We start from the raw sequence: 25,723 nt of genomic DNA, 5'->3' as shown, positions 1-25,723 counted from the left end.
TAAATGTCTTAACTCTCACTTTTGATCAATTTAATGCATCCTTTCTTTGTGTGTGTACCTGCTCTGTTCATGGCCGGTCGGGCTCCTTTCAGCGCACACAGGCGCTTTCCTCCGAAGGGAACGTACTGCTGACTCAGAGGAAGACTCTCCGTCTTCAACAGCTGACGCCGCTGTTTATCTCTCAAGATGGAGTGAACCGTCTTCAAGAAGTCTTTCTTACTCTCTGGAGAGCTGCAGACACATTTTTGCACAGTGGTACCAGTTTAATATTCATGTTGACTTTGAACTTTGGGTTTGTATTTGTATTTCACATAACAGTAACAATGCAACAACAAATGCAGCAGTGCACAATAACAGTTTTGACACAGATGTACTGAAAGACAGTACAAGGTTTCTCCACCAGATGGTGACAGTTGACTTTATATATAGTTTATAAAATATATTTATATATGAAATGTTTTGATTTTTTTTTTATATATGCTTAATATTTATATTTTTGAAATAAATGTTAATATATATATCGTTTCTATAAATTTTACATACTTAAAAATTATTTGTAATATTTTTTAATTTTTATTACATATTACACATATATATATATATATATATTTACAATTTGTTTTAAAATGCATGATGTACACACACACACATATATATATATACAGTACAGACCAAAGGATTGGAAACATTACTATTTTTAATGTTTTTGAAAGAAGTTTCTTCTGCTCATCAAGCCTGCATTTATTTGATCAAAAATAAAGAAAAAATGTAATACTGTGATATATTATTACAATTTAGAATAATTGTTTTTACATTTATTATACTTTAAAATATCATTTATTTCTGTGATGCAAAGCTGAATTTTTAGGATCATTATCACATGATCCTTTAGAAATCATTCTAATATGATGATTCATTATCAAAGCTGGAAACAGTTCTGCTGCTTAATATTTTTTCAGAACATGTGATACTTTTTAGGATACTTTGACGAATAAAAAGAAAAAAAAAAAGAAGCTATGTGCTAAGCTATAAAATATAAATATTTTGTAATAACAGTATACACTAGTGGTCAGTAATTTGGGGTCAGTATTTTTTTCCCCCTTTTTAAAAAAAATAAAATCAATACTTTTATTCAGCAAGGATGTGTTAAATTTATAAAAAGTGATAGTAAAGAAAATATATTATTATATATATATTTTTTAATTTGGAATAAATGCAGTTCTTTTGAACCTTTTATTGATCAAATATAAGAGACAACAGAACTGTTTCCAACACTCTTAATATATCAGAATATTAGAATGATTTCTAAATGATCATGTGATCGACTGATGTTACATGTGACACTGAAGGCTGGAGTAATGATGCTGAAAATTCAGCTTTGCATCGCAGGAATAATTTTTTTTTAAAAGTATATTCAAATAGAAAACTATTATTTTAAGTTGTAATAATATTTCACAATATTACTGTTTTTCCGTATTTTTGATCAAATAAATGCAGGCTTGAGGAGCAGAAGAAACTTCTTTCAAAAACATTAAGAATAGTAATGTTTCCAAACTGTATTGTGTGTGTGTATTTCTGCAGATTGTTGTAGTGCAGGAGACACTGACCTGCAGCAGAGCTGAAACACTCTCTCTGGTCTTCCCTCTGATTCAGACTTCACATGGACGATCTCACACACTGCTGCGCTCTCTCCATCTGAAACACAGCTCTCTGTTTACCTCTATAGGGTCTGACTTCATCATGCACTGGTTTGTTTTGTGTGTGTGTGGGTTGACGGGGTCACAGGTGAGCTTACCTGTATTGGACAGTGTGCGCACCTGAAGTGCATCAGTGGGGATCATGTGGCGGAAACGGAAGGGATCTTTCTCTTCACCTGAGACAGATGCTCTGTGAGAACCACTCTGAGAAACACAGACAGATGCGTGTGAATAATGTCACGCATTCATCATTCTGATGTGAATCAGGGTGTGAACACTGTCCTGCACCAAACAAGAGCATGAAAACAACACCCTCACCATTTTCTTCTTCTGCTTGGAGTAATCCTTACAGATGAACACTACAGCGGTTTTGAACACTGGAGGACAAACATAACATTACAGTTCATAAAATGACTTCAGATCTATCAGCGATCGATCTATCTATGAATTGAGGTTGTATGGGAAGAGAACGCACCGAATGTGGCCAGCTGTGGCTCTTTCTTGCACTTTCCCAGTGAGGAGGACGGGTTGATCCATGTCACACTGGTGTGGAGGAGTAAATCTCCCATAGACAAGTCTGCAACCTGTAATCATAGCAGACGCCGCCGTTAGAGCTCGCACAATAAACACACACACACACGCATGCACGCACACACATGAATGCACACGCACACACGCACGCAAACACACACACACACGCACGCGCGCACACACACGCGCACGCACACACACGCACTCACACGCACGCACACACGCACGCACATGCACACACATGCACGCACACACACGCGCACACACACGCACGCACGCACACACACGCACGCACGCACACGCGCACACACACATGCAAACACACGCACGCACACACGCATGCACACACATGCACGCACACACACCTCACAATCTGCAATCCAGAAGGGATCTCGTCTGTCAGACTGCATCATTTAGAGCCACATTATGCAACAAAGTTTCACTGTTTTCACATTATAAGCTAATAAGATTTAAATGTGCATGCAGATGACAGTAAATACTGGAATAAAGAAGGAAACCTGATCTGACAGATTTAAGTTTCTATCAGCTGCAGAGCATGAAATGTGGTTGAAAATGTCTGTATTATCCCAAGCTTCACTCACATGCAACCACAAACAAAGAGTGAACTGAGACAACGTGAGAACCATAACTGTGCAACTAATATATAAAACAAAATATTGGTTAACTAAATACTAAATTAGGGTGGATGCAAACAGTAAAACATTGCTTGTCGAGTGAAATTAGTTGACTGGAAGGAGCTGATGTAAGGTTCACAAACCTCTTTCTTGTCTCCGGTCTGTTCAGAGATGAGGAGGTCAAAGACGGCTCCAAACTCCTCGTGGATCTTCTGCATCTCGTTGATGTGACTGGCCACTGTGTTCATGGCTTTCATTGCAACTGCAAAACAGTAGAGAAAAGAAATTATATATCAGTTATACATATGTGACCCTGGAGCACAAAACCGGTCTTAAGTCTCAAATAGTTGTATCTCGGCTAAATATTGTCCTCCTAATAAACCATACATCAATGGAAATCTTAATTATTCAGCTTTCAGATGATGTATAACTCATTTAAGACAGGTTTTGTGTTCCAGGGTCACATATGTGTGTCAATTATATAGCAGTGAATTCAGAAAGTTGGCTGAAACATAATCGTTCAGATTGATGGCTTCAGTTATAACATCTTTCTTGGACAATAAACTACACTTTTTAAAAAGAAATGAACACTTCAAATTAATACATTCAGCAAAGACGCATTAAACCGTTGACAGTAAAGACATTTATAATATTACAAAAGTTTCTATTTTAAATAAATTCTGTACTTTTGACATTTCTACTCCTCAACGAATCCTGCATAAAAATCATGGTTTATCACAAAAAAAGCGAAGCAGCACAACTGTTTTTAATATTGATAATAATCAGAAATGTTTCTCGAGCAGTAGATCAGCATATTATAATTATTTCTGTAGGATCATGAGAAAAAATTCATCTTTGCATCACAACAATAAACACCTTTTTTAAATATATTACAACAGAAAACAGTCATCTTAAACCGTAATAATATTTCAGTTTTTATTGCATTTAAAATCTATTAAATGCAGCCTTGGAGAACAGAAGAGACTTCTTTTTAAAAAGCTGCATGTTCATATGCACCAGTCTCTCACCGTTGAGATGGTAGTGCTCCTCGCTGTCGGGGTCTGTGAGCGAGTGCAGCTCTCTCAGGAGAAGAGGATACTTCAGCACTCTCTGGATGGGTTTGATCAGATACGACTCCAGCGTGGACGAATGCTGCTGTTTAGGGTTACGCTCGTCCAGAAACGCCTTGAAGGCCGCGTCTGTTTTTGCTGGAGAGGACACAAACACAGGAAGATGTGATAACGCTGTCACAAGACTGATAGTGATGGAAAGATTTGAAGACTGGTGGCATTTAACACAGCGCAAAGTGTTTACAAGTACATTAAGTTCTTCGACTTACTGGAAAACACTGTTACGTAACCTATCCTATAACAAATCTAAAGAATCGACATTAAATACTAAAAATATCCCACATGCAGCGGCAGGATTGTATTACACACCGGAGAGCCGCTCACATCAGATTTACAGACCCCATGGTGCAGGACTCAATTCACAGGGAGCAAGGTCGCCTTTGAACAGAGATTTACGCACCTTTGACAAGCACTTTGGGCACTTTGGTGTGGCTGGCACAGAAAGCGCTGTAGATCTTGAAGCGGTCGGCGTAATACAGGAACGAGCCGCCCAGAGAAAAGAGGATTTTCTGTAAGACGAGAGGGATTTTGAGAGAAATACATCGGGTATTATGGTTTGTGTTGGATAAATCTTGCCTTTGAGTGATGCACCACAACTGTAGTGTCCAAAAACATGTTATTATCATCACACACATCCAAAAAAACCAACAAACATCAGAGGGGCAGACCTTGAACTCTTCCACTCGCTCCAGTTTCTCCAGGTCTGGGACCAGCCGGGTTCCGTCTTCCAGAGTCTTCAGAAACTCCACCTGAAACTCCAGCATCTCCAGGAGGTTTCCGAACAGCACGTCCAGCTATCAGATACACATGCAGGAAAAATGAATGTGCTCAAATGTAATAATTTTAACCAATTATTATGTTATATATAAACATAGTACAATTCAAATTTTAAATGTATGTGCTACGGAAAAAAGCTTATAGTATGGAAGCACGTTTTATCATTAAATAAATAAAAAAAAAGTTAATTGAGACTTTATCTTGCTTTTCTGAATTTTTCTCAGAAAAGTGAGATGTAAACACGCAGTTTCGAGTTATAAAGTGACAATTTTGAGATTTAAAATTACAATTCTGAGAAAAAAAAAATCAAAATTTTAATATTTAAACTAAAAAAATCAGAGAGAAAAAAAAAATCACAATTTTAATATTTAACTTAAAAAAAAATCTGAAAAAAAAAAATCACAATTGTAAAATTTAAACTCACAATTCTGAGAAAAAAAAATAAATTTCAAGATTTAAACTCGCAATTCTGAAAAAAAATATTGAGATTTAAACTCGCAATTCTGAGAAAACAAAATCACAATTTTGATAAACGAAATAATTCTGAGAAAAAAAAAATCACAATTTCAAAATTTAAACTTGCAATTCTGAGAAAAGAAAAAAAAGAATCAAAATTTTAATATTTAAACAAAAAAAATCTGAAAAAATAATCAATTCTAAAAATTGTTTTTTTTTTTAGATTTAAACTCACAATTCTGAGGAAAAATCTATTTCAAGATTTAAATTCACAATTCTGAGAGAAAGAAAAATCACAATTTTGAGATTTAAGCAAAATAACTCGCAGTTCTGACATTTTTCTCCGAATTGCTGGAAATAAACTATACAATTGCGAGTTATAAAGTCTAATTTTTCAGGGGGGAAGATTGATATGTTCTTACAATTTCATTTGATATGAACTCGAAGTCGCGAGGTAAGTCACAATTACCTTTTTTATTTATATTTTTTATTCAGTGGCAGAAACAAGCTTCCATATCACACACAAATAATATAAAATATATTCAAAATATCTAAAAATACCCATATATACAGAGTAATGATAGATAGAACTAATATATATGTATTTAATATTACTTCAATAACAAATATAAGTAAAAACTGTAGATATTCACTTTAACATATACCTAAAGCAGTACATAATAATATATAAAATACATATTTTTAAAAATACATATACTGCTCTCTAGATATCTGTCTGAACCTTAAAGTCTGGGCATTAAAGGAGCAGAGACGCAGACGGTAGATTGAGAACTTCCTCTCTTCTGTCTGATGTAAGTTTTCTTTCCTCCCACTCTCTACCTCTCTTTTCTTTGTGTGTGTGTGTGTCTCTGTCTCAGTGTCCTCCTACACGCTGCTCTCCATCAGGATGATTATGAAATATCATTCTGTGTTCTGTAGGTGTGTTTGAGCGCGCCAGCTGATAATAAGATGAAACCATCAGCAGCGCTTCAGCTCACCTCATCCTGAGTGAGGAAAGACTCCTTCTGCAGCGGGGTTAAATATCGCCCGATCAAACAGTTCAGATCCTGAAAGAGAGAGAGAACGCACAATAATATTAAAGAACAGCAACATTTACAATATTAACAATATATGTGACCGTATATTTGACCAATTTTGTGGCTATTTATTAACCTTAGTGTTTAAAAGAATAAGGAATGGTCATTTTAACCGACCGTTAAGAATATGGAATGATTAATACAATCAGTTAAATGGTTTAAATGATTAATTTTCAGTAATTTAACTAAATATTTAAAAAGCTTTGATGCATTGTTAAAATAGGCTGCACTAAACGTATAAACAATTGATTTTTAGAGAAAAAATACATACATTGCATAGCCTATTAATAAGTCGCATTTTATTACTTCATTCAGAAATAGTTCTAACGCTGATGCGAAAAGTTTATAAACATTATAAACATTATAATAAATGTAAACATAGCTATGTTATTTTAGTTCCCCTCGCTACACAACAAATCCTTTCAATTAACAGTAGCTTATTTCAAAAAGAACAAGATAAAAAAATTGCATATAAGAAGTTATAGCAACATAAAAGATAAGCCAAAATGAATTAATAAAAAAAAAATTCCCTTTTTTTTTTGGCATGCAAAATGAACCCCCGGGAAACAAATGTTAATATTTTTAACGGATCACAGACACTTATCCTCTCTAATTTAAAATAATCATATCATTTACTGGTTAATAATCTGTTAACGAGCATCAGTCGTTGATTAGAAAAAATAACTGAAGTAAAAACAATTAATTGCAGATTATTTTGACATTAGAGATCCTGTTATTTTTATAATTTTTTCTTTTATAATTTGAACTAGTTTGTTTTCATATTTTCAATTTTAAAGTTTTGGTGATTTTGTTGTGTATATAGTTTTTTATATTAATTTGCAAGTTTATTTTCATAAAATATAATGTGTTTTCATTTTAAGTAAAACATTTTTTATGGTTTTAGTTAACTATTATAAACCTGACTGGTTAACAATACTGATTCAGTGAATCATTTGAGTAACTCAGAAATGTTCACAGAGATCCTGAAGTATAATTTTAAGTGTTTTAGTCAAAAATACATGTAGCACAAGATGATGTTTAGGAGATGCATTGTTACACTAATCTATACCAAAAGCATTAAATAGAAGGCATCATTGTTAAAACTGAAATTATTTTGAAAATATTTTTTTTACTGAATTTACATGCAGTACATATTTTAAAATGCACTTGGTAGATAGTAGCTGTTTGGTCAACATTATGGGTCAAAAGATCCCCATTAAGAGTCATACATACATAAATATATACAAAAACTCCAAAAACTATTTCTCCAGCTGTATTGCTCAGCCTCGTCATGTTTAATTTCTGCTGTAGTGCTTCATTCAGACTGTTGATTTAGTTCTTTGCTCAAACAGGCAGATGAATCCAAATACACCGCAAATATTCCCAGTGACGAACCGGATGTCAGTGAAGGTGTTACTGTAATCCCAGCCGTCCTCAGAGACGAGGAAATACTGTCACGGCTCTGTCGTTGATCTCAACACAGCGAGCAATCATGAGCTATACAGAGAGAATCGAGCAAGATCTGGCAACACTGAGGATTCAGAACATGCCCAGTGATTTCTTGCACTGCACATAAAAAAACACTCGTGTTTAAATAAGTCTGCGCACAATTTCTGTAAATACGGTTGTTACTCACTACCTGCATATTTCAGGAGATAATTCACTTGTAGAATACAGTTGTCACTCCCGTAAATTACTGGACTGTGTGCATGCCACGGGTTAATATCTTATCTTGTGCTCCAAAGAAGAAGAAAACAAATGCAATGACAGAACTGACTTTTTTTGGGTGCACTATCCCTTTAAGTATACAATAACACATGCTGCATAGAATACTGTGAGGTCATGTGACAAACTACTGTTTTAAATCATTGCATTCGGTTTGAAATGCTATTTTTAAGGCAGTATGCTCTATGCTAGTATTCCATTTCAAATGAAGACAGAGAGTGAGAGGTGGCAGAAAGAGGCAAGCCAAGGGCACAATATCTTTCCCTTCAGGCCTCGACTCGATGAAGGGCACAAACTTATGAAAGTCAAACACACAGGTGAATATGTCTGATTAATCACACACACACACAGGTACTGACTTTGACGTAGGTGCGCTCCGTCTCCACCAGTTCACAGATGACTTTGCGGAGTTTGTCGGCATCGGAGAGCTGGCGTGGAGTGGCGTTGCTCTGAGGAAGTGAGGAAGACTCCGGTCCGGACGAGGAAGAGACGAACTCAGACGAGGGATTCATCTCGTGCAGACTGCGGCAGAAAGCTGCGACCTGCTCCGTACTCTACAGAGAGAGAAACGACAGTCGTGATGATTGAGACATCTGACAGTCCTGTGCTGTTATTATCACACACACACACACACACACACACACACGCTTACAGCACCTGCAGCTAGATCCAGCCACTCAGATGAAGAACGCTATAAAAAAAAATCATTAGCACTCATTTGCTCTTTTTCCTGCCTCTCCTCTCTTTTCTTTCTCTCTCTCTCCCTGCTCTTCTGAAATGTCTTCATTTCTTCTGAACACCAACCAAAACATAAGCACCTGTCCATGGATGCGGTTGCTATGGGAACGGCTGTGATGGCACATGGACCGTTATTCTCACAGTCACACTGACGGACTGAGAGAAAGTACCATCCATCCGTCCATTTATCTATCCATCTATCTAGATCTTTTGCTACACTGTTTATACTATGGTAGATCAGTATGAAGGGATGGCCAGAGGCAGGACAGCTGTATGTTATTTACACATGAGAAATGTTAAACTGAGGATACGAATGTGTCCCAGACAAGTCAAGATGATGAAGAACGTGTTGAAAGGTCACAAATTGAGTTGTTAATGACGTTTTTGACTCATACATGAAATATATCTACCTCTTCTGCAGTGCAAATGAGTCATTTTACAGTAATAGTGTTTACTGTTTTGAGTCTTTTGTTTTTAACTCAAGTGCTTTGTAACGTGAAGCTGTTTCACACTGATGCCAGACTCATTCATTTGTTATGAATAATCTGATCTGATCTTTTGCTTTGGTTCCTTGAAGTTTCAAATAAAAAGAGAAAATGATCAAATTACACAAAGAATGTGAAGAGAAGTATTTCATTGACTGCACTATTTAACAATAGACATTACTGCATGATTATTCAATGTATAAACCATTATATTTTTACAATTTCCAGAAAATAAATAAATAAATAAATTGAAACTAATTCAGATGAGCTTTACTGGCTTGACTGTGTAGAGTAGCACAATATTGCCAGAGCATTAAGCAATTAACATGCATTAAACATCTAAATAAATAAATAAAGATTACCTAATTAAAATTATTTAATAATAATAAATTAAGAAAATAAATAAAAATATTGGACTAAATATAAATAAATGTATTAATTAATTTATTAACACAAAATAAATAATAAAATTAATACCAATTAATAAAAAATACAAATATTGAACCAATTAAAATTAATTAATCATTATTTAATTATTTAAAATCATCTTTAATTCTCTCACTCTCTTTCACTCTTTCTGTTGAGGCTGAAGAGTTTCCTTCTAAATCACCAACAGTTTGCTGTTTTTTAAAGGTGACAAGTACATATGAACTTGACCAAAACTGAGAAGACAGCTTAAAGTTATCTCAATGCTGAGTGTTTGAAACAAAACTTTCAGTGACCCAAACTTTATTGCAAACGTTATTGAATCATACCTGAAAGTGCTCACCGATGCAACCAAATTGATTAGAGTTCAACTATATTCAAATAAGTAAAAAAAGTAATGCAATGCACCGGGAGCCAATGGCAATGCAGATAGTAGAGAAAAGCCCACTTCAGATGCTAGTAGTGATTTCAATGCATTACTCTAAGCATGTGATATTTTTTTAGAAGGAACCGGATCTCAGCAAACTTAAATGCATGTAAATAAAGCACAAGGGCTGTATATGCTCTTCAAATACTACATCAGGTGTGATTTCTCAGGGTTACAATTTCAGTAAGTTAGCAGGAACATTATGTGTTATGTGTAAATAATAATTCCTCAGGAGCGTCACATTGTGTCTCTGTCTGTGTGTAAACAAATAAATCAGGGATGCAGAATATCATCTCCGAGGGGCGTCGGGCTTCACCTGTCACTTTAGTCATTAGCTAAAACATCATCAGCTGCCACGACTGTGGCGTACAAGCAGCGAGAGAACTGTCAAGATGTTAGTGATCCCGTTATCACAGAGACACGTTCACACGCTTTCAGATACAGCAGCTGTCAGCTTTCCACTGAATTTCTCCATCATTCTCTGAAACGGCACAGTCTTGAGACAAGTGCATTAGGAGAGAAGAAGTGGCCCTTTCGTACGCCACACATCCACCAACGCAGACACATCGGAGGCTTTTGAAAACAGAGACATAAGAGATTATTTGAAGAGGAAGATCAAGGCTACTGCACACAGAAAACCTCGTACAAAACCCGTGATATAAACAGAGTTTAAAGGTCAGCTACTTAAACTTGTTTTTTTTTTCTGTGGAGAGACATAAACAGTCGCGCTGAAGAAGCAAAGCATGACGACACCGGCGGGTTTCCCAGAATGCACTCTTAAAAGTAAATAAGCTTTATTTTACGTCTCTATGTACCAGTGTTCATTTAATTTCATTGAGATAATGTTGTAGTCTTTGTTGAATGAGTTATTTTTTTAGTAAAACATTTTTGTTTGTTTTTATTAGTTTTTTTAAATGTCAATATAGTTTTCAATCATTTTTGTTTTAGTTGTAGTTATTTTAATACATTACGTTACTAATGAAATAAATAAATAAATATAAAAGCATTTCCTAGACATTAAGCTGAAATAAAAAAAAAAAATTTTCAAGTAACATTTTTAGTTTTAGTATTTCTTACCAGTTACACATAGTTAACTATAATAATAGCTACAAAAGCATGCAAAAGCACAGAATAATCACAATCCTATTAGTCTTTAAAAGCAATCAAAGACTAGCAAGTAAAACCATACAAAAAAGTATTGTGGCAGTAAAATCATAGTATTAGATGATAACACAATGGTACTTTGATATATGGTGATATATATTATATTTAAATGCTACTCTAAGGTTTTTCATGGTACTGTAATGCAAAAAACATAGTATTATCATACTACCACTATGTAAAAATAGCATTTTTACCAAGAAAATCCAAACAGTTTACAAAGCACCAACAAAAACCAGCACAGAAACCCAAAGCAGCTCAGGATAAGCAAAACTGTCAGGTTCATCAAAATATCTACCCAGCTACTCATTAAAACAAACCTTGTGATTTGCATTTTGCAAAGAGAAAGCACTAACATTGACTTTAAACTACTTTTATTTATTTAGCAGACTACAGATGCTTATTTTGTCTGACAGAGTTTTTTTTTTTAAACGTGTGAAAGCTGCTTTCCTTGTTCATTAGCGGAGAGAGTCTTAAAGGTCCTCGAATGCCCACGCAAGGACAAACAACGGATGAATTACAGTGTTTCTCCCAGCGTCCTTGAGTCTCAAAACAGCATAACAGCAGAGAGAAAATACGCCACCCTCCACGTCCAGTGCACAACACTAGAAACACATTAACTGCTGGGAAAATGCCAATGTAAAACACGCTTGTCAGTGGTGTTTGCTAAGGTGTAGAGCTCACAACCTCCTGTTTAAACAAACCCTAACCCTAAAGATGCATCACATTAGTGACATTTTGCAGGCAAAAAAGTACATTGTCTATTGTCAGTGTTTTCAAAAAGAGTCACTTTCAAACCAAGCATCTTTCTGTCAGTCAACATTACCAATTTACATGACCAACGTGAAACAATTGCTAAATGTGTACGGTAAATCTTCCGCCCTCATGCGAAATTCCCAATTGCATGGATTCCTATTGAAATTTTTAAGAACATTTGCAATGAATAAAGATAAAAAGGATGAAATCTTGCAGTGTGACTTCACAGATGTTTGATTTATATTCCAACATTAGGAAATGTTTTCCAAACAAATTCCTGACTTTATATAAACTTAGTGTTACAGTGGAATTAGGGATCTTTTTATTAATCTTAATATGAGTATAAAAGGTTGCATGCTCTGAAGAAACAAACACGTGTTATGCAAAGGGAAATCCACACTTCCAATCAACTTTCCTCTATGAAATCCCAACAAGATCGCCACACCCTGCTTAAAATAACAACTTAAACCAGCCTAAGCTGGTGTCTGAGCATGGATAAACTGGTTTGTAACTGTTCAAAAGTGTCTAAAATCCCCCTAAAACCAACAAAAATCTGTCTGGAGACCAATCTGGGATCATGCCAAGACCACTGTAGGCTGGTCTAAAGTTTTTCCAGCAAAATTGCTCATAATTATAATCCGATTGGTCTGTAAAATAGTACAAACCTAAAATCATAATATTAGATGTTAACATGATAGTACTTTGATCTATGACAATATGCATGATATTTAAAATCATCATCACACAAAACAACAACATGGTATTCTCATAGTAAAATGTGCATGAACAATATAATAATAATTGTCACTTTTTACTAGAAAACCCAGGCAACAATCCACAAAACACCAACAAAAACCAGCAAAGAAACACAAAGCCCTGTCCTGATCAATAAAAGACAGCGATTTGAGATAAACGGCAATCATAAAACGCTTCTCACCAGGTGCAGCAGGTCGTAGATGGAGTCCGACGAGCGTTTGCTGTGTCTGTTGCGTTTGAGCACAGACATGACTGACTCAGGATCAGCAGAAACAGCCTCGGAGAGAAACACGCCGGCCCACTGTCTCTGACGCTGGATCAGTTTCAGGAAACGCCTCAGAAATCACAGATTCACTGCTGCAGCACCCGACAACATCCCTCCGCTCACGACAAATAGAACAAATAACAAAGTAGAGAGAGAGAGAGAGAGAGAGAGACTCGTCGCCCACCTTCTCTCTTCTCGTCCAAATCTGTATTCACCCGCCCGTTCTGATGCGACACCACCTCATTTATCTCCTCTCTCTCTTCCTGCCACGCTGAGCAAACACTGAGCCACATAAGTTAAGATACTCAAGACACATGTAAAAACAATCAAGGGTGAATGGAAAGAGGAAGAGGAAGAGGAAGTTGAAGGAATCTCCTTTAGAAGGTTGTTCTGATTGTTTGTGATGGGATGTTTGAGTTCAGCCGCTCAAGAATATCAATGCTGTGAAAGATAATATGAACTAGTTGTCTGCCTGAAAGACTAGTTGATTACACCACCCGGCTTCATATTTGCCAATTTAAATCCATAATTGTTTCATCCATACTAATTTACGGTGTTTTGCTTTCCAGAAAATATGCATTTGATGGAAGCCTTGTATCATCCCTTATAAAAACTCAACTCATTATTTTATGAGTAATCCTAATATGCACTTTTCTAATTCTTTGCAAACTTTGAAACTTTTTAAATTTGACTGCTTTTGTTTTGCGAAATTGTTCAAAATACTGAATGATATTTAGGTAAGCTTAGGTAATATCATCAAATTAGGAAATATTACACATTTTTACCAAGATGCATCATCAAATCAGAGTAAATAAACTCTTGAATACTGTTTTAAGAATTACTCTTTTTCTTACCACTTTAAACAAACAAATACAAATCTAAACCTTTACTTGAGAAGCCAAATCGGAACGCTTTTGGTTGCATTTTCTTTGGAGATTTCACTATTATTGATAATATTTAATGCAACAACCTACTGTTTTTAATGAGAGATCACCTCTGATAGCTTTATGACGTTCACTGGCTGTCTAATGGATAACTAATGGATACACTTTCCAGTAGAAGTCTAAAGAGGATGAGTGAAGTAACGCATTATAATGATTTCTTTCGAAAAAACAAGCAGTGATGAATTGCACACAATAAAACAGAAATACTAGATCATTATCAGATGCATACTAGTCGATGCGGTCAATTCACACAATCATATTGAATCCGTTTTCAAATCTGTGTGGGGAAATCTTTTACCATCATGAAAATTCCCAATTGCATGGATTCCTATGGAGTTTTCAGCTAAGGAAATTAGCCAAACAACAGTAAATGTGACCGCAATTGAAGTGCTAAATCTTTGAAGAATGAATCTTGAAACTAACTTAGTGTTCCAGTGGAATTACGGATCTTTTTATTGATCTTGTTATGAGTATAAAAGGCTCCACGGTGTGAAGAAACAATCAAACCAACACAAAGGAAGGGAAATCCACATTTAGAATGAATTTCCTTCCATTCCCTGCTTAAAATAACCTTAAATCAGCCTAAGTTAGTTCAATGGTCTTGACAGACAAGTGGTGGTCCCTCTGAAAAAAAAAAATAGTTTTTAGCTGTTCAAAATCATAAATGAAGCATTTGAAAACACTTTAGGCTGGTTTAACCTCTATATCCAGCATGCAACAATACATAATACAAAAAAGCAGATTGCAAAAAATTGGGACACTGTTCAAATTGTGAGTAAAAGGGAATTTAATAGAAATCATAAATCTCATAAACTTATATTTTATTCACAATAGAATATAGATAACATATCAAATGTTGAAAGTGAGTCATTTTGGAATGTCATGCCAAATATTGGCTCATTTTGGATTTCACATTCCAAAAAAGTTGGGACAGGTAGCAATAAGAGGCTGGAAAAGTTAAATGTAGATATAAGGAACAGCTGGAGGACCAATTTACAACTTATTAGGTCAATTGGCAACACGATTGGGTATAAAAAGAGCCTCTCAGAGTGGCAGTGTCTATCAGAAGTCAAGATGGGCAGAGGATCACCAATTCCTCCAATGCTGCGGCGAAAAATAGTGGAGCAATATCAGAAAGAAGACTTAAGACATAAGAAATAAGCAACTAGAGAATGGGACACATTTTATATACCTAAACTTGACTAACTTGTCCCCAAACGTTTGCAGACTGTTATAAAAAGAAGAGGGGATCCCAACAGTGGTAAACATGGCCTTGTCCAAACTTTTTTTGAGATGTGTTGATGCCATGAAATTTAAAATCAACGTATTTTTCCCTTAAAATGGTACATTTTGTCAGTTTAAACATTTGATATGTCATCTATGTTGTATTCTGTATAAAATATTTAAATCTGAAACTTTCGCATGATTGCATTCTTTTTTTATTCACAATTTGTACAATGTCCCAACTTTTTTGGAATCGGGTTTGTAATTACGATCCAAATTAGGCTGGTTTCGGGTTCACCAGGCCATTAATAGAAGCATTTCTAATGTGTTCTGGTTCAAAAACAACAAGCCAGAGGGGTTCTGAGGTATTTTTAACAACTCAACATGTCATCTTTAATGCAATTCTTATTGTAGAGGACTGTGAGTCGTGACGCAACGGCCAAAAATGTCCATCTGCATATGTATGTCTGTAGCAGTGGCGCTTAAAAGGTGATGAAGGGTTTTACTGTGTATACTGTCTAACAGCTGTCAGCATGCCTCATGATTTATTATATAGGACTGGAGCGAGTGTCTGTTTCATAACGACTGATCATCTGAACTGCCATGTGAAGAGAGAGAGAGACAGTCAGCGGGGGAAAATAAACAGAATGAATGCACTAGGACTTAAAAGAGCACGGAGAGAAATGTGCCTTCAGATCCTGTGATTCAGGCTTCATTTTGGTTCGTGAACACATGCTGTGATGGTGAAGCGCAGCAGCTGACGAGATGCACCGCGGAACAATGATACGACAGAATCACTTCAGCTATGCAAACACATGCTGCAATACGTCAGAAAGATCTCATTTATTTTTGTTGCACCATCCCTAGAGAACGTCCTTTCTTTGTCAATGTGTAAGAAATTTAAATGGACTATTTCCATTCATTTCCATTTTAATTTTGAATGAAGTTTTGAGGTCAGTAAGAAATTATCTTTGAAAGTAGGGCTGTCAAATCGATTAATCGCGATTAATTGCATCCAAAATAAAAATTTCGTTTACATAATATTTGTCTCTGTGTATTGTGTATATTTATATGTATATGTAAATACACACACACATATATGTATTTAAGACATACATATATATATAATACTTCTTAAATATATACATGTAATTGTGTGTTTATTCATATAAATACACACACACACACACAATAGGCACGATTGACTGATTTGACAGGACAATCTAAAATAAATTAATATTTTTATTCAGTAAGGATACATTAAATAGATCTAAAGTGACAGTGAAAACATTTATAATGTCACAAAATAACACCATTTCTTTTAGACTTTCTATTAAACTGCACAACCCTTTTCAACGTTGATAATAATCAGAAATGCTTCTTGAGCAGCAAATCAACATATGAGAATGATTTCTGAAGATCATGTGACACTGAAGACGTGCATCATGGGAAACAATTACATTTTAGAATATTACAACACAAAGCAGGTCTTTTAAATTTTACAGTATTTTTGATTAAATAAATGCAGCATTGGTGAGCAGAAACAACTTCTTTCAAAAAGATGAAGAAACAAACGGAAATGCACAAAAAATCAGCCACCTGAAAGAGAAAGAGAAATGCTCACAGAAGACTCGACTTGCCAAATCCTCTACTGAACACTTTTAGCATCAAAGACGTCTCCTGATATAACTAATCACACACACCGCAAGCCCAGCCGCCTGTTAAAGTGGAGATCAGCACAAATCACACAGAAAAATGTTTCAAATGATCCGCGAGTCCAAATCCCTCTCTATTCCACCTACAGAATAATATCCCAGCAGACAGCCAAGCACTGCTAATGTACCGTTATTCACACCTGAGCTCATGAAGTCAACGTGTTGACAGCTGCTTTAAAAATGGATACATTACAACAAGTTCCCACAATTAAAACTGAATCCTGTAGGAGGGAAACAATAAATAACAATAAAGTCAGAGCTTTGACGAGCTTTTGGACACTTGCGTAAAAATGCATGAATGACACATTAGCAAACAAAGCGGTATTTAAAAGTACAGATTTACCCTCATCAAAAACCTTTTCTGAGTCATTTTTGCAATGACTTTTTAGCCACTAATTAGTTTTTCTGAAATGATTTGCGTAAAAAGTGAGCTTCTGCCATGCTTTTTAAGAAATAAATGCAAATAAAAGCAACATCTTTAATATTTTGCTGCACTGACATTTATATTTAATGTTACTTACGTGTCCCTTTTTGGGGACATATAGTGTTGAATCGCTGTGATGAATATTAGTCATGAATCACTAGTAAATAAAACTGCAATACACAAATATATATATTTATATATGTGTGTGTGTATAAATCCAGCTTCTTTGATATTTTGTTCCTAATGCATTGACATTCACAATAAGTTTGACTTAAGTGTCCAAATACTTTGTTGGGGACACAATATATTATAATGGCAGAGAAAATAAACAAACCCAAATTCCTGAGGGAAATCATAATTAGTTGTTTCTCACAGCTCAAAAGTATTTATACTTTCAGAGCATACTCAGACTAAACCTGAATTATGTTCATTAAAGTTATCCTGCATTACATTCAACTATGTGCATGTGTGTGTGTGTGTGTGTGTGTGTGTGTGTGTGTATATATGAGCGTGCACTAAAGCTGATTATAGATTCCTTTGCATTCCCCGTCTGCCCTAAACGCTTCTCTCTCCTTTTTAATAAAGGCCAGAGAGATAGTGCTATGCAAAGAGAAAGATACATGTCTATGCATGCCAAAAGCAATCTTCTCCAAGCTCCCACCGAGACACAGAGTCCTGCTGTCTCTTTGCTTACCCAAAGTGCATCTCTCTGTCTGGGCCTGACAGCAAACCCACAGCAACACAGCCTTCAGATGCAGAACTAACTCATTCTGCACATCAGAGATGCTCAAAGACCAGGCTTATAATGGGAGAGATCTAGTTTTATCATGCTGTGGGACTTGCTTGCAGATCAGACGGGGTGTAAAACTTTTATTTATATTGCATTTAATTGGTGGAGCAAGGAGATTGATTCCACAAATATTTAGCAAGTTGTATTTCTGCATGAATATTCGAAACGCCAAACATCAGGAAATGCAAATACTGTCATCACTGATTGGTGCAACAGCTCGGAGCATATTCAAACGTTGTGAATTGTAGTTAGCATCAAAAATGTGCTAACAACGGCAAAATGTGGAAATCTTGACAGTGAAAACAGACCAAATGGACTGATTTCTAAACTGGTGCATCCAATTAAAAACTGTTAATTGACTTTACACATGAATAATAAGTAGATAAGAAGTTTGCATGTGTAGTGGTTGAGAATCAACATACTGGATTGACTACAATGTTCTGGAAAATGTTCTAAAAAAAAACAATAGCCACATATTTGGAAACCAATTAAAATCAAGTCCAATTTAACCTCATTTTCTAAAAGTGGACCCCTCGTTAATTAAGAGTATCCCTGTAGTACATTATCAGCCGAACTAGGAACAAACCATGTAAGGTCTCAACTCGTCAGTGCGCAAGTGACATAAGATGAACAGGGAATTCTGGGAACAGCTTTCTAAAAATATGTAAATATGGAAGGGTTGTGCAGAATCTGATTGGTTCCTTCATATCAACACGTCCATCCAATGAAACAACTGTGACTGCATCCAGCAGCTTGGAGATGTGGGAAAATAACTACACACACTGTCACTTACATCTAAAAGTGATGTCTGTCTGGCACTTTTCAGAGAGAGACCACCTTCATCACCGCCTCCATGATTTGGCTAATTGTGCCTCATAATAAAGCAATTAGGATGCAAAAGAAAATCAAACGGCCTCTGTTTTACTGTCACCCGTCTTAACGCAAACTAATTATCTCCAAACACTCAGCGAAGCTATTTGCACAAGATCCAGTTCATCATTACAGACAGGCATGAAGACAGACAGACAGACAGGGTCAAACTTATTAATGTGACACGACAAATGACAGAATCTGAACTGTACGAGCCCCTCCGGATGACAGATGGTGAAGCGCTTCTGCAGTGTGATTCTTCTCGCTCAGAGTTCAGAGTTTCGATAGGTCTCTCCAGTTCGAGATTTGGTGAGCGTGAACGAAACCCACGCACAGACAGGAAAAGTGTGCCATCGTTACGGGAGGAGCCACACAAGATCTTGAAACAAAATCCATGAGATGAGAGCAGAGCTATTTACCTTCCCATAGTCGTCAAACTCAGCGAAGAGCTCCAAGTCGTCGTCTAAACCGTCTCCTGAAGTCTCCACGATCAGACCCACTCCATCGTCAAGAATCTCCTCTGTGGAAACACAATTACCTTTATTATAGATAGCTGCATTAAACCGTGCAATGTTTCTGGATGTTATATTAAAGCATTTCAGAGATTATCTGAGCATTTCTTTTAATATTTTGGTTATAATAATGCTTTCGGCTATCAATAAGACTGTAAAGTTAAACACTTTTTTCTAAAAACTCCATTAGAAAGACAAGAGCATGAACCCCTTGATTATATTTTATAAAAGTGTTGCATTTTAACATGCACTAGTTAGCGGTTGTTTTGAAGCATTATAGCATCTTCAGTCAAATAAACGGGTCAGCAGATCTCTGGGCTCCCTCACCCTGACTCTGAGAGAAGATGTCTGTGTAGATGTTGTCCACAGCGTCCGAGCGTCTCGGTGGCAGGAAGCAGAGCTGTCGGCGGTCAACAGGGGGCAGCGTGTTGACGGTGAGAGAGAGAGAGACCTGAGCGAACGCCACCTTCATGTCAGCGAAGGTCAGAGTGTGTGCGTCCTTCCCGTTCAGCTGCAGAATCTCATCTCCTGCGTTCAGACCTGCAATCGTTTAAATATGGTAATATTTCATGAATAATTAGGTAGTGAAATATTGCAATCGCATACTTCTTGAGACATGCAAAGTGGATGCAATTGTGAAATATTTAGAGGTTCCAAGCAATTAAAGCAAAGGGAGAATTTCTGAAGTTTAACAAAGGATATAAAAACTGAAGATCATGATTTTGGTCTTGTTTGGCGTGATACATTAATGCAAAAATAAATGTGAAAAAATAAATACAGTTTGTTTCTCCTCCTTGATTCATAATGAATACAGTTAAAATCAAAAACTGTAAAAATAATAATAAATACAAAAATAAAACTGCTGAAATAAAATAAAAGCTAATATAAAATAAAATAAATATTAGATTAAAAACTTTAATTTTAAAGCATGCTAACACTAAACTTAGAAATGTTGCATTGGCAATCAACTGAAATAAAATAATATAGAATAAGCTGAATTACTAAAACTGTATTTTGATATGGAAACCCCGCTTTTTACAATCCAGTGAAACTGCAACATATAAAATCAAGTCATGCCCTACTTTTTATTTTACTAAAATATGTCATCTAAGTAATACAATGCCCTTTCTTCACTGATGTGAAGGCTATCAGCTAAATAAATAGATGCAATAAAAAAAGAGATTGTGTCTAGCTTTTGGATTCTGACCCAGTTCTCTGGGCGATGTGAAATGTCAGCAATAAGCCAGTCGGACCTGATCCCGCCACACTGATCACGCAGACATCACTCAGACAGACGAGAGTCTTATTCGGCATGTTGACAGTGTCTGGATGTCAAGATACGCTTGTTTTGATGGTCATTTAAAGGGGCCATATTTTATATTTTGCCTAGCGTAAAAGAGTAAGAGAAATGTTGAATATAAATGTACTTAAAATGCATTAGAAACTGAAAAACAGTTCTTTTCAAAGTGTTGTTGTTTATTTAGATCCTCCAATGTCAGAATTAAATGTGCCAATTCTGTTACTGTACCTTTAAGGTTTCTGTATGCAAAATGCCTGTAAATGCTCTACAAAATCTTCAAGATGAGCAAGGAAAATCCTGTTCGGCATGATACGTCCTACTTTAATCATCTCTCTGATTCTTTCTATCGTTTGTCATTATTCAGAGTTTAGAAGGGTTGAGACTAAATCTGCAATCTCTGGCTCTCAGAAACCCCACAGAGCTGACAACATGTTTCATAACACCAGGAGCACAGCGCTGATATCACAGCAATTACTTTACAGATGCTGAACAGACAGAGAGAGAGAGAGAAAGAAAAAAGGACAAACCAAGAGACAGGGGTGAGAAGAGAAAGAGAATGTAATTAGGGGGTGAAACATGCTAATGAACCTTTAGCGAACGCTAGTCCTCCAGCTCTCACGTCAGTGATATAGAGCTGCTGAACGCTGTCCTCTTCCACCACAGAGATAGAGAAACCTGTGAGAGACAGAGACATGAAGTGATAGACATCATAATCAAGTATAATCATGAAGCAGACCTCAGATTATTAAAGGGATAGTTCACCCAAAAATATCAATTCTGTCATCATTAGTTCTCCATCATGTCTTTTTAAACCCATCTGAATTTTTTTATTCTTCCATGGAGCATAAAATACATTTTAGAATGATTCATTTTTCGAATTCAAAATTGCTAATAATTTTTTAAATAAATAAATAAATATAAATGCAAAAATGTAATAAAAACATAAATATAATCTTCTATGACTGTGTTGTTATTATAAACTAAAAGTATTAAAATTTGTTTTCGGAAATTGAATTAAAACTGAATTTAAAAAAATCTATATTAAATGTAAAACGTAAATAATTTTTTGTTTTTATTTTTTCATTTTGCCTTTTAACAACCAACTGAAATATGGGAATTGAAGTACTTAAATCACTAAATAAAATAAATGTATACAGTAATAAATAAAGAGAAAACTAAAATATAAAAATGACAAAAGAACATAAAATAACTCAAATAATGAAAATTGAAAAATAAAAGCTAATTCAAATAATTAATAAATACCATAATAGTGTATGAATAATACCAAAATAACATGGCTACAACTTATACTGACATTTTTGTGATGTGGATGTAAGATCACCGAAAAGCAACCAAAGTCTCCAAAAACATGTGATAAGACTGATTCAGCTGGTCATGTGATCTCATTGTGTCGTCCAGCATAAAATGACCATTTAAGATCAAATAAAATAGCATTTATTAAGTTACTACTGTGAGTGGACGTACTCAAATCTATATAAACTTTTGATTGAAACTATCATTTGAAAACTACTGGGAACACTTGTCATTTCCCGAACTTTTCCAGGCATCATTGTAAAATTCCCAATATAAACAGGTGAGTGTAAAACAGATATGATTTGATTCTGGCTCTCACCGTAGCCGATCATGCAGGACTCGTCCCGATCAAACTGGATGATCTTCCTGATCTTACAGTACAGCTCGATTTCCTTATACAGCTGAGAAGAAGAGCACAGGAGATTATTCGTTAATATCCCACTGAACACGACTCTAATATTCCACATTCAAAGAGCATAAACAACGCACACATGGGGCGGCATGAAAGGTCAAGGCTGTTTGATAGATTATGTCTGACCTGCACACTCAAAAAATTATAAATGAAGACGCTGAACAGATGTTAAAGGATGATGAAAGAACGAAGCAATTCCATTGCTAAAAATGCTAATTTGTAGGTCAAAATGTAAAAGGACTGGGAAAACATCTCCTTTTGTGTTTCACAGAATAAATGAGGATTTTGTTATTAAAGCGTGAAGGAGAGAGGAAGAGAAAGGGTGTTTGGATGAAGTGTGATGTCCCAGCAGGATGAAAGTAATGAGACAGCATCAAAGCAGCGGGTGGGAGAGCGAGTTTAACTCCAAACCTACCAGATCATAAATATCCTCCTCCGGTTTGGGGATATAAAACTGCACTTGGTTCTCAATGAGGAACTTGAGCCGCATGTAGTGTTTAGTGGGGTCCAGTTGGTGAGCCTGGAGAGAGAACAGGAGAGAGACCAGGAGAGATGAAAGCAGACACACGTTTAGTGGATGAAGAGCGATGCCAAGACATGTTACTGGGCTGTATCTTGTTCTCAGTGAGCCAGATGGACAGGAATCACACGCTTAAAGGCCCGAACGCACATATCAGAGAGGATGCAGCACATTTGCATTCGGCATGCATGCGAATAAATTGCTTTATACAGGGTGGACACAAGCTTGAGACTTTAAAAACCCTCTGAGGGACACTGCATCTGAGTTTACTACACCAGTGACCTTCACACTGACATTCAATTCCTCTGAAAAAATCTGTCATCTGAAGAGAACTCTGAATGTTTCTTGCACCAAAGACCTTGTGTTTCTTGGCGTTACCTTGCAGATGGATTCCAGCATGTCGAGGGGCGACTCTCCGGGTTGGATGATGGCTAACACAGGCCGGTCGTTTGGCAGCAGCACCCATGATGGAGTGAGGTGGTCTCTGGACCAGATGTCGTGGTCTGTGTTGGGTCTTGGCAGACCTTTCACTGGGGTCTTGGTGTCTTTCTGTAGTGTGATAAAACAAAGCAGAGTGAAGCCGCAGCTGAGAACGAGGCCTTTAGAGATGCTATTAAACGTGAAATGATGATGATCCTCCTCTCATCTAATCTAAGCACTCATTGACTACCTTGAGGTGCACTGTATTCTTATAATGTCTAGCATAAAAAAAGACATGATTGGAAAACCATAACAGCATGCTACATTATTTCTGAAGTATTTATTTTGTGCAAAGTGTGCACATTTTTGTATGCATAAAATACATTTACATACATGTCACAAAATGTACAGTATACAACTAGAGCATACTTTTCTGTGTACCGTTTCCCATGATGCAATGCTCTTAACTTGATATTCAAATTCCATTGTGATCAATGAACTGGAAGTAGTATCAAAAATGATTTTTAAACATTTGAATGGACTTCTAAAAGTTACACTTTCACAATTGGATTTCATTTTTGTGTTTTTATTTCAGTGTTTTTAAACACCGTGAGAGTATGTGACAATAATATAGCATACAATCATTTGCATACTATTTTTTTTAAGTATGCAGTATACATTACGCTACCATCAAATATGCATTCAATTGATCAAAAGTGGAAGTAAAGATGATGTTATAGAAGATTTTAAAATGAATTCTGATCTTTTGAACCTTAACTTGCATCAAAAATGCATCATGCTTTCCACAAAAATATGAAGCAGCACAACTGTTTCCAACATTGATAATAATCCGAGATGTTTCTTGAGCAGCAAATCAGCATATTTTCATGATTTCTGAAGATCATGTGACACTGAAGACTGGAGGAATGACAGCTTTGATCACTGCAATAAATTATATGGTGAGAAGAAGAGACTTCATCTTACTGACCCAAAATTTTTCAGCAATAAACATGGATAAAAATGCACTGTAATCTCCCACTCCACCATCTTTCCTTCTCTGCTTATGATGGAGTGAGTGAATCAGAACATCAACACTTTTATCAGCACCCCAGGTCAGTGGATTATAGCACAACCACCTGAACTATTGCTACACCACGAACGCCTACACATCCGCCAACGCCAGCGATGAATATACACCCACATCTCTGCCAAACCTCTCCAGAGATCTGGCCCAGAGCGCATCTCTCTGAACAAGGCAATCACATAGTATTTTGAATGTTTTTGCCACTTTTCACTTTTATAGATGTAGTGTTGTATTGAGAGATGCATGTTTCTTACCGTCTTCTCACAGGAGGATCCCTCAAACGTGCCTTCAAGAGGACGTTGAACTTGATCATCTCCTTCCGCAAAAACCTGTCTCAAAAGATCATCAATAATTCAGCAGTCACCCACCAAAACCAAAACATGAAAGCCAACTGTATGTGTTTTCTATAGCACTCATTTCATCTGCTCATATTGTCTTTTGTCCTTTGCTTGAGATTTGTTAAATTTGCTGGTCAACCAGAACCACCAGCATGCGGCATGTCAGAGCAGCATGCAAATGAATGTGCATTTATTTTTTATTTTTATGATCTGTGCATAATATGCATGTTTATGACTACTGGAAGAAAACACCTAGTGTGAATGAAGTGTGTGTGTAGTTTACCTGGCTGATGCTGGGATGCCCTTTACTCTTTCTCTTGGAGTGGGTGTCCAGACCCCACAGTGAGGAGAAGCGACTCTTGCGTTTGCTAGTGGAGCGCGAAATCGCCTGTGTCCTACGCCTCACGCCACTCTCAGTGCGAGCTGCCACCTACAGACACAAAACAGCCACATGAGGTATGGGGAAACATTCATACTGTGTGCCCCGGCGATCAAACTGACTAGACTGCTCCTAGCAGGAGTCTGAGATATGAACACAGCTGCTCGGTAAAACCGGTTCTCATCGATTCAGTCACACTGGTGTTCAGCCGTGAGCTTCATGAGCAAAGGTGTTCAAGTATCTGGGTATAAATTGGCCATTAGTAGGTCTAAATTGGCTATTATTGGTGCAAACTGCTTATTAACTACCGTATTTTCCGGGCTATAAGTCACACTTTTTTTCATAGTTTGGCTGGTCCTGCATCTTATAGTCAGGTGCGACTTATTTATCAAAATTAATTTGACATGAACCAAGA

At 36.3% G+C, this 25,723-nt stretch overlaps 1 protein-coding gene across 4 annotated transcripts in view; it reads right to left on the bottom strand.

The window, feature by feature from the left end:
• The window catches only part of LOC128029024 (rho guanine nucleotide exchange factor TIAM1-like), a 77,177-nt gene that overhangs the window by 2,274 nt on the left and 49,180 nt on the right, over window positions 1-25,723 (bottom strand). For 3 of the 4 annotated variants that reach the window (XM_052616469.1, XM_052616470.1, XM_052616471.1), the window contains 19 exons: window positions 25,213-25,359; window positions 24,846-24,920; window positions 23,466-23,636; window positions 22,983-23,087; window positions 22,475-22,556; window positions 21,430-21,516; window positions 19,869-20,081; window positions 19,449-19,549; window positions 8,408-8,602; window positions 6,225-6,293; window positions 4,662-4,787; window positions 4,394-4,502; window positions 3,892-4,071; window positions 3,007-3,125; window positions 2,173-2,281; window positions 2,016-2,074; window positions 1,796-1,901; window positions 1,608-1,695; window positions 59-231 (listed from right to left, as the gene is read on the bottom strand). In XM_052616469.1, coding sequence (XP_052472429.1) covers window positions 59-231; window positions 1,608-1,695; window positions 1,796-1,901; window positions 2,016-2,074; window positions 2,173-2,281; window positions 3,007-3,125; window positions 3,892-4,071; window positions 4,394-4,502; window positions 4,662-4,787; window positions 6,225-6,293; window positions 8,408-8,602; window positions 19,449-19,549; window positions 19,869-20,081; window positions 21,430-21,516; window positions 22,475-22,556; window positions 22,983-23,087; window positions 23,466-23,636; window positions 24,846-24,920; window positions 25,213-25,359 — 2,314 coding nt within the window. Of the gene's footprint in view, window positions 1-58; window positions 232-1,607; window positions 1,696-1,795; window positions 1,902-2,015; window positions 2,075-2,172; window positions 2,282-3,006; window positions 3,126-3,891; window positions 4,072-4,393; window positions 4,503-4,661; window positions 4,788-6,224; window positions 6,294-8,407; window positions 8,603-12,978; window positions 13,032-19,448; window positions 19,550-19,868; window positions 20,082-21,429; window positions 21,517-22,474; window positions 22,557-22,982; window positions 23,088-23,465; window positions 23,637-24,845; window positions 24,921-25,212; window positions 25,360-25,723 lie in introns of all 4 variants that reach the window. The other variant, XM_052616472.1, reaches the window with a different exon arrangement.

Source organism: Carassius gibelio, chromosome A15, assembly GCF_023724105.1.
Source record: "Carassius gibelio isolate Cgi1373 ecotype wild population from Czech Republic chromosome A15, carGib1.2-hapl.c, whole genome shotgun sequence".
NCBI lineage: Eukaryota > Metazoa > Chordata > Actinopteri > Cypriniformes > Cyprinidae > Carassius > Carassius gibelio.
This window is presented reverse-complemented; position numbering and strand designations above follow the sequence as displayed.